Raw genomic sequence first — 9,385 nt, forward strand, 5'->3', positions numbered from 1 at the left:
TTTAAAACACAACTGAACAGCAACAAAACCCACCTTGATGATTATAAAGTTAATAATAAAGTTAATATTCGCCATGGTAACTGATGTGCTACTACTTTTGTGAAACTGAGTCAAGGCCAAATTCAGCCAGAATATCTGGAAAATCCTGACTTAATCCGTTATCTTAGTTTTGGGAAACCGCCCTCAGGTCTCTTAAAACAAAACAACGTATTCTGTTATTCTGTTTACTACTAAACAGAATAACAGGAGAAACTAGAAAAATTTCTGAAGAAATTTAGCAAGGCGCCTGCCACTTGGTGCGTACCGTACCGTCAGAAATAGCAACAGGAATAACACTGCGAATTTCAGGTTCCTACGGTCTTCACAGCCCTCGCAGCGGCCGTTGAAAGGTGCCATGTTAAGTCAATGGACCTCCTAGGAGCCTCTTGCTAGCAGCGTTGTCATGGAGACTCACTGACAGCTGCAGCCCTCTCTGTCTGTAAAGGCAGACGAACTCTGGCTAAGCAGAAGTTGATAGGACCTTCCTAAAGCTATTTCCGGTTAGCAACATGCTAACGGTTAGCCGCTAGCATGGCTGTGTTCAGTATCACCGGGTGATGTTACTCTGTTAGTTTGGTTGAAATCCTGTACTGAGAAGTGCCTACAAAGGGAGAAAATCCTAAAATTCACCAAATCTGTCAAGCAGAAGTTTGTACATGCTTCCTAGAGCTACTTCCGGTTAGCAACATGCTAACCGTTAGCCGCTAGCATGGTTGTGTTCAGTATCACCGGGTGATTGTATTCTGTCAGTTTGGTCCAAATCCTGTCAAGGGATGTGCCTCAAATAGGGAGAAAATACGTCATTTATAACGTTGCCATGGTAACTCAAAATGGCGGGTGGTACAAAAAATACTTCATGGGATCAGCACACATGTTTTGATATTCACACTGTGGGGATTATAATACAAAACTCCAAGTCTTCCATACCGGGAATCGATCCCACAACCTCTTGCATGCAAAGCCTGCACTCTCCATCTGAGCTATGCTGTAGCGCCATATATGGGCATGCATTACTGGGACCATAAGGGGTTTGGTCTCCCATTGAGAAGCATTGGATGTTTGACACCTCATAGCTTGGAGATGCTTTATGCGACGTAGCCCAAATTTCTTGCGGAGCTTTCTCTCTAAAGTAAGAACAGTTTCTGTGAAACAGAAGTTGGTGAGACCTTCATAGAGCTACTTCCGGTTAGCAACATGCTAACAGTTAGCCGCTAACATGGTTGTGTTCAGTATCACCGGGGGATTTTACTCTGTCAGTTTGGTCCAAATCCTGTACTGGGAAGTGCCTCAAATAGGGGTGCCAATACTTAATGTCACCAAACGTGACCAAAGTTCATGGGTCAGATTGGCCTCCTTTAGCAACTCAGCCTCACCACATCTGGGCATAGAACTCAACATTTGACCAAAATTGTCAATAACGCCATTTCCCACAGGTGGGTGGTGCTGTATTGGCCAATTGGGTTGTGTCTGGTTATCATGCCAGGTCCTGTTGAAAGCAAAGGCCCAATAGGAAAGCATGTGAAATCCCAAATGGGACAGAAAACTGACACATGGCTGAAAGTCACATGAAAATTTTAAAATGTTAAGAGGAAGTGACTGTGCGAATTTCAGATTTCTACATTAATCACAGCCACTGCAGCGGGCGTCGAAAGTTGCCATTCTATCTCAATGGAGCGTCTCCCTCTGGCCCTCAGAGTTCCGTCGTCATGGGAACTCACTGACACACCTGCAGCGGCCGTCTACAGAAGTGCAGACACTTTGGTCACAAAAAGTCCCATTGGATTATAATGGAGAACTTTGCCCCGAACAACGCTTCATATCTCCTGATCCATAAATGGTAGAGACATAATTTTTTCTGCGTTTAGTTCGTAACGGATAGGGGAAGAAGAAAAGCTAGAAAAAGTTTAATAAAGGCGTAAAAAATTATGATCTAAATGGGATTTTTATGGATTTTCAGAAATCCTCTAAAACGGGTCCCGAACAAATCGCTGTGACTCAAAAAGTATAAGAGATATCAAAATAATTCTTTCACTATGAGTATCAGCAGGCTTTTGATGACCATGTAGCTCATTTTCATATTTTTACAAAAATCGGTGTAGACACAGCGACGATGTAAAAAAGTGGTTGATGTGGGAAAATGCAGCTCCAAAGCGTTTTTAGGATTTTGCACATTCGCTACTCCCGAACAAATTGTTCCTGCGGGAAAACCGTAACAGTTATCCACAAAATTCCTTTTTTGTGAGCGCCAGAAGGGTTGGGACATTCATGTGTGAAAGTGTCATGTCTGTACATAAAACGGTTTAGGAGTAGCGACGATGCGAAAACATGTGAGGTTTTGGATTTTTAGACGTAATTTTTCAAAACCGCTACATAGGAAATGAATGGGGGAGGTTTCGGGTTTGTGTCGGTCTGAGGTGATTCGCGAAAAATCTATAAATGCCACACCAATGAGGGTTACATTTCCCGAATCCTGACAAAAATACCTACGTTTTGATGTATAATTTGTCTACGTAGAGTGAAAATTGAGCGAGTAGGCTCAAGTTGTTTGGAGTTTTGTAATTTTAAAAAAAGCTAGAGTGGCCCACTCTAGCGGTTGGAGAATTCCGTCATTGACTTTCATTGTAAACGATGATTTCGCTGATTTTTGGACATGAGCTTTGAGGAGTAACTGTGAAGAGACGATAAAAGATATCCACATACCGTTTTCACTTCTGAGTAGTTCACAGATATATCTACAATCTGGAAGTTAAACGGTGTTCGTAGGTGAAAGCATGACGACACAGTACAGCGTTGAAAATGGTCATTTGGAGGCTTTTTTGAGGCTTTCTTTCTACCCGACTCCATTGATTATTATTGGTTTTTTGGGGGTTCGTTTTTCGCTAATTTTGTTGTCATGGTAACTCGAAACCCCAATAAAAGTAGTAGCACACTATTCCCGACCAAACCGCACGTTCTGATACCTATATTGTGGGGGTGCACGCTACAGTTTGGGCCGCATTAAGCGTCAAACAATTAAGAATATTAATAAGATAGAGACGCGTTTAGAGGTGCATAGTAATAGGTGCCTCCATGCATTTGCATGGGAGGCAGTGCTGTGCGAAGCACAGCACTGCCTCCTCAAATGCTATGGCAGGCGCCTAATTAGAATAAAATGCTATTGGCTATAACATTGGCTAATCAACCCAAAAAGCATAAACAGTAGATTGTTGTGGAGGCTCCAGATATTAAACCCTAAACAGTCTTGGTATTTGGAGCAGTTGGTCTTTCAGTATCCTTGCTGCTCATCTCCTGATTGTGTGATACTTTACAAGAACAGAGTAAGGCCAAAAATGTATCCAGGATGCTTTTCCGAGTTAACAAATACAGAGTTGTGTCTGCAAGGGGACTGAGAAAAAGACAAAATATGAACAGAAGATACGGAATTAATTCGATTTTCTTTGACAGGAGCTCAATAATGATGGGCAGGAAAAGGAGAGTGTAAATTAGCAGCACCACAACCTGAATGGCTACAATTCGTCTTTTTTCTTCTTCTGGGACACTGAGGGCTCCAGACAGAGCTTTAATAGTCCCAACCAAGAAGAAGACGAAGAAGGGAAAGGGCAGAAGGAGAAAACATGGTATGACAATGAAAGTAATTGTATTAACAGTAATACGATCAATAGCCAAATTAAAAGATAGCAGAACTGGAAAGCAAAGAGTCCAGACCACAATGCAGACCATCAGAGATGTCTTGATGTTTCTCCTGAATCTGTACCACAGTGGCTTGGCGATGACCAAATACCTGTAATAACAGATGGAGCTGTTTAGTCCATGGAGACTATCAGGTGCTGAATAACAGGATTATATGAGACAATAAAGAAGCTTAAAGGGAAACACATAGTTACCTTTCCAAGGAGATACAGACCATGAATCCAACACTGGCCGTCAAACCAAAATATGTGAAACCACGGCCGATATCATACCAATCTAAATTAAATGCAATTCTTCCGCAGAACTGAATGAGATCAGAAAAGAGAAGGTTGATGACGTAGACTGGGACACCCTGATCCTTTTTCACCTGCAACAAAGACAACAGAGAAAAAAGTAACTAATGACTCCAGAATATTATTAACATGTAAAATGTTTCCTCTTTCAAACATTTCAGTCATTTCTAGGTAAGAAAAGGTAAACTTACACCTGAAACGATAAAAGAAGACCAGGGTGAAGAACTGGGAGGAGCCCCAACTGGGGGCGGTAATCTTTACAAACATTCAACTCAATTGAATTTTATTTATATAGCACCAAATAGAATCATTAAAACAATTGAAAGAAGGTAATGTAGGATACCTGATATGAAACAAAATTACCTGTTCATTATAAGGATGTCAAATAACATAAAATTATGTCCCATAACAGTCATTGTCAACGTTCTTTATGATTATTAGAGTTTTTTCCTTTTGGGGCTGTGAGATTGAATCTCCATTCTGTGCACTACAGGGGCACTAAGTTTGTTCTGGGGGCTCAGGGAAACATCGCCCTCTAGAGTCACGGATTCTGATGGATATCAGAAAATATGTTACTCTGGACTCTAGTGACAACACCATTGCTTCTTTATCAGCCATGTCTCTGATGCCCTCAAAACATGCAACATGTCTACATGTTGCATGTTTTGAAAATGTCAACATGTCATTAAAGGCCTTTCTGTCAAACTTAGAGCAGCAGCAGTTTTTAAAACACAACTGAACAGCAACAAAACCCACCTTGATGATTATAAAGTTAATAATAAAGTTAATATTCGCCATGGTAACTGATGTGCTACTACTTTTGTGAAACTGAGTCAAGGCCAAATTCAGCCAGAATATCTGGAAAATCCTGACTTAATCCGTTATCTTAGTTTTGGGAAACCGCCCTCAGGTCTCTTAAAACAAAACAACGTATTCTGTTATTCTGTTTACTACTAAACAGAATAACAGGAGAAACTAGAAAAATTTCTGAAGAAATTTAGCAAGGCGCCTGCCACTTGGTGCGTACCGTACCGTCAGAAATAGCAACAGGAATAACACTGCGAATTTCAGGTTCCTACGGTCTTCACAGCCCTCGCAGCGGCCGTTGAAAGGTGCCATGTTAAGTCAATGGACCTCCTAGGAGCCTCTTGCTAGCAGCGTTGTCATGGAGACTCACTGACAGCTGCAGCCCTCTCTGTCTGTAAAGGCAGACGAACTCTGGCTAAGCAGAAGTTGATAGGACCTTCCTAAAGCTATTTCCGGTTAGCAACATGCTAACGGTTAGCCGCTAGCATGGCTGTGTTCAGTATCACCGGGTGATGTTACTCTGTTAGTTTGGTTGAAATCCTGTACTGAGAAGTGCCTACAAAGGGAGAAAATCCTAAAATTCACCAAATCTGTCAAGCAGAAGTTTGTACATGCTTCCTAGAGCTACTTCCGGTTAGCAACATGCTAACCGTTAGCCGCTAGCATGGTTGTGTTCAGTATCACCGGGTGATTGTATTCTGTCAGTTTGGTCCAAATCCTGTCAAGGGATGTGCCTCAAATAGGGAGAAAATACGTCATTTATAACGTTGCCATGGTAACTCAAAATGGCGGGTGGTACAAAAAATACTTCATGGGATCAGCACACATGTTTTGATATTCACACTGTGGGGATTATAATACAAAACTCCAAGTCTTCCATACCGGGAATCGATCCCACAACCTCTTGCATGCAAAGCCTGCACTCTCCATCTGAGCTATGCTGTAGCGCCATATATGGGCATGCATTACTGGGACCATAAGGGGTTTGGTCTCCCATTGAGAAGCATTGGATGTTTGACACCTCATAGCTTGGAGATGCTGTATGCGACGTAGCCCAAATTTCTTGCGGAGCTTTCTCTCTAAAGTAAGAACAGTTTCTGTGAAACAGAAGTTGGTGAGACCTTCATAGAGCTACTTCCGGTTAGCAACATGCTAACAGTTAGCCGCTAACATGGTTGTGTTCAGTATCACCGGGGGATTTTACTCTGTCAGTTTGGTCCAAATCCTGTACTGGGAAGTGCCTCAAATAGGGGTGCCAATACTTAATGTCACCAAACGTGACCAAAGTTCATGGGTCAGATTGGCCTCCTTTAGCAACTCAGCCTCACCACATCTGGGCATAGAACTCAACATTTGACCAAAATTGTCAATAACGCCATTTCCCACAGGTGGGTGGTGCTGTATTGGCCAATTGGGTTGTGTCTGGTTATCATGCCAGGTCCTGTTGAAAGCAAAGGCCCAATAGGAAAGCATGTGAAATCCCAAATGGGACAGAAAACTGACACATGGCTGAAAGTCACATGAAAATTTTAAAATGTTAAGAGGAAGTGACTGTGCGAATTTCAGATTTCTACATTAATCACAGCCACTGCAGCGGGCGTCGAAAGTTGCCATTCTATCTCAATGGAGCGTCTCCCTCTGGCCCTCAGAGTTCCGTCGTCATGGGAACTCACTGACACACCTGCAGCGGCCGTCTACAGAAGTGCAGACACTTTGGTCACAAAAAGTCCCATTGGATTATAATGGAGAACTTTGCCCCGAACAACGCTTCATATCTCCTGATCCATAAATGGTAGAGACATAATTTTTTCTGCGTTTAGTTCGTAACGGATAGGGGAAGAAGAAAAGCTAGAAAAAGTTTAATAAAGGCGTAAAAAATTATGATCTAAATGGGATTTTTATGGATTTTCAGAAATCCTCTAAAACGGGTCCCGAACAAATCGCTGTGACTCAAAAAGTATAAGAGATATCAAAATAATTCTTTCACTATGAGTATCAGCAGGCTTTTGATGACCATGTAGCTCATTTTCATATTTTTACAAAAATCGGTGTAGACACAGCGACGATGTAAAAAAGTGGTTGATGTGGGAAAATGCAGCTCCAAAGCGTTTTTAGGATTTTGCACATTCGCTACTCCCGAACAAATTGTTCCTGCGGGAAAACCGTAACAGTTATCCACAAAATTCCTTTTTTGTGAGCGCCAGAAGGGTTGGGACATTCATGTGTGAAAGTGTCATGTCTGTACATAAAACGGTTTAGGAGTAGCGACGATGCGAAAACATGTGAGGTTTTGGATTTTTAGACGTAATTTTTCAAAACCGCTACATAGGAAATGAATGGGGGAGGTTTCGGGTTTGTGTCGGTCTGAGGTGATTCGCGAAAAATCTATAAATGCCACACCAATGAGGGTTACATTTCCCGAATCCTGACAAAAATACCTACGTTTTGATGTATAATTTGTCTACGTAGAGTGAAAATTGAGCGAGTAGGCTCAAGTTGTTTGGAGTTTTGTAATTTTAAAAAAAGCTAGAGTGGCCCACTCTAGCGGTTGGAGAATTCCGTCATTGACTTTCATTGTAAACGATGATTTCGCTGATTTTTGGACATGAGCTTTGAGGAGTAACTGTGAAGAGACGATAAAAGATATCCACATACCGTTTTCACTTCTGAGTAGTTCACAGATATATCTACAATCTGGAAGTTAAACGGTGTTCGTAGGTGAAAGCATGACGACACAGTACAGCGTTGAAAATGGTCATTTGGAGGCTTTTTTGAGGCTTTCTTTCTACCCGACTCCATTGATTATTATTGGTTTTTTGGGGGTTCGTTTTTCGCTAATTTTGTTGTCATGGTAACTCGAAACCCCAATAAAAGTAGTAGCACACTATTCCCGACCAAACCGCACGTTCTGATACCTATATTGTGGGGGTGCACGCTACAGTTTGGGCCGCATTAAGCGTCAAACAATTAAGAATATTAATAAGATAGAGACGCGTTTAGAGGTGCATAGTAATAGGTGCCTCCATGCATTTGCATGGGAGGCAGTGCTGTGCGAAGCACAGCACTGCCTCCTCAAATGCTATGGCAGGCGCCTAATTAGAATAAAATGCTATTGGCTATAACATTGGCTAATCAACCCAAAAAGCATAAACAGTAGATTGTTGTGGAGGCTCCAGATATTAAACCCTAAACAGTCTTGGTATTTGGAGCAGTTGGTCTTTCAGTATCCTTGCTGCTCATCTCCTGATTGTGTGATACTTTACAAGAACAGAGTAAGGCCAAAAATGTATCCAGGATGCTTTTCCGAGTTAACAAATACAGAGTTGTGTCTGCAAGGGGACTGAGAAAAAGACAAAATATGAACAGAAGATACGGAATTAATTCGATTTTCTTTGACAGGAGCTCAATAATGATGGGCAGGAAAAGGAGAGTGTAAATTAGCAGCACCACAACCTGAATGGCTACAATTCGTCTTTTTTCTTCTTCTGGGACACTGAGGGCTCCAGACAGAGCTTTAATAGTCCCAACCAAGAAGAAGACGAAGAAGGGAAAGGGCAGAAGGAGAAAACATGGTATGACAATGAAAGTAATTGTATTAACAGTAATACGATCAATAGCCAAATTAAAAGATAGCAGAACTGGAAAGCAAAGAGTCCAGACCACAATGCAGACCATCAGAGATGTCTTGATGTTTCTCCTGAATCTGTACCACAGTGGCTTGGCGATGACCAAATACCTGTAATAACAGATGGAGCTGTTTAGTCCATGGAGACTATCAGGTGCTGAATAACAGGATTATATGAGACAATAAAGAAGCTTAAAGGGAAACACATAGTTACCTTTCCAAGGAGATACAGACCATGAATCCAACACTGGCCGTCAAACCAAAATATGTGAAACCACGGCCGATATCATACCAATCTAAATTAAATGCAATTCTTCCGCAGAACTGAATGAGATCAGAAAAGAGAAGGTTGATGACGTAGACTGGGACACCCTGATCCTTTTTCACCTGCAACAAAGACAACAGAGAAAAAAGTAACTAATGACTCCAGAATATTATTAACATGTAAAATGTTTCCTCTTTCAAACATTTCAGTCATTTCTAGGTAAGAAAAGGTAAACTTACACCTGAAACGATAAAAGAAGACCAGGGTGAAGAACTGGGAGGAGCCCCAACTGGGGGCGGTAATCTTTACAAACATTCAACTCAATTGAATTTTATTTATATAGCACCAAATAGAATCATTAAAACAATTGAAAGAAGGTAATGTAGGATACCTGATATGAAACAAAATTACCTGTTCATTATAAGGATGTCAAATAACATAAAATTATGTCCCATAACAGTCATTGTCAACGTTCTTTATGATTATTAGAGTTTTTTCCTTTTGGGGCTGTGAGATTGAATCTCCATTCTGTGCACTACAGGGGCACTAAGTTTGTTCTGGGGGCTCAGGGAAACATCGCCCTCTAGAGTCACGGATTCTGATGGATATCAGAAAATATGTTACTCTGGACTCTAGTGACAACACCATTGCTTCTTTATCAGCCAT

At 41.4% G+C, this 9,385-nt stretch overlaps 2 protein-coding genes across 2 annotated transcripts; both read right to left on the reverse strand.

The window, feature by feature from the left end:
• Positions 1-3,194: 3,194 nt before the first annotated feature.
• On the reverse strand, positions 3,195-4,640 carry LOC118557037 (proteinase-activated receptor 2-like). Its single transcript, XM_036125920.1, has 3 exons — positions 4,599-4,640; positions 3,924-4,126; positions 3,195-3,820 (listed from the first exon to the last, which is right to left on the reverse strand). The coding sequence occupies exons 1-3, from the start codon at positions 4,638-4,640 to the stop codon at positions 3,271-3,273; spliced, it is 795 nt and encodes a 264-aa protein (XP_035981813.1). The 3' UTR covers positions 3,195-3,270.
• Positions 4,641-7,939: 3,299 nt separating this feature from the next.
• On the reverse strand, positions 7,940-9,385 carry LOC118557038 (proteinase-activated receptor 2-like). The gene is made up of 3 exons (XM_036125921.1): positions 9,344-9,385; positions 8,669-8,871; positions 7,940-8,565 (listed from the first exon to the last, which is right to left on the reverse strand). Exons 1-3 carry the CDS (start codon positions 9,383-9,385, stop codon positions 8,016-8,018), a joined length of 795 nt encoding a protein of 264 aa, XP_035981814.1. The 3' UTR covers positions 7,940-8,015.

The sequence above is a fragment of the Fundulus heteroclitus genome, chromosome 22, assembly GCF_011125445.2.
Source record: "Fundulus heteroclitus isolate FHET01 chromosome 22, MU-UCD_Fhet_4.1, whole genome shotgun sequence".
Classification (NCBI taxonomy): Eukaryota; Metazoa; Chordata; class Actinopteri; order Cyprinodontiformes; family Fundulidae; genus Fundulus; species Fundulus heteroclitus.

Bases quoted from the DNA above. Each gene is read 5' to 3' on its own strand.
- LOC118557038 (XM_036125921.1), bottom strand. From the start codon at position 9,385: ATGGCTGATAAAGAAGCAATGGTGTTGTCACTAGAGTCCAGA. The intron at 8,872-9,343 runs GTAACATATTTT...TGGAGTCATTAG, and splicing joins TGTTGTCACTAGAGTCCAGA to TTACTTTTTTCTCTGTTGTC. The intron at 8,566-8,668 runs GTAACTATGTGT...CTGTTATTACAG, and splicing joins GTCTGTATCTCCTTGGAAAG to GTATTTGGTCATCGCCAAGC.
- LOC118557037 (XM_036125920.1), bottom strand. From the start codon at position 4,640: ATGGCTGATAAAGAAGCAATGGTGTTGTCACTAGAGTCCAGA. The intron at 4,127-4,598 runs GTAACATATTTT...TGGAGTCATTAG, and splicing joins TGTTGTCACTAGAGTCCAGA to TTACTTTTTTCTCTGTTGTC. The intron at 3,821-3,923 runs GTAACTATGTGT...CTGTTATTACAG, and splicing joins GTCTGTATCTCCTTGGAAAG to GTATTTGGTCATCGCCAAGC.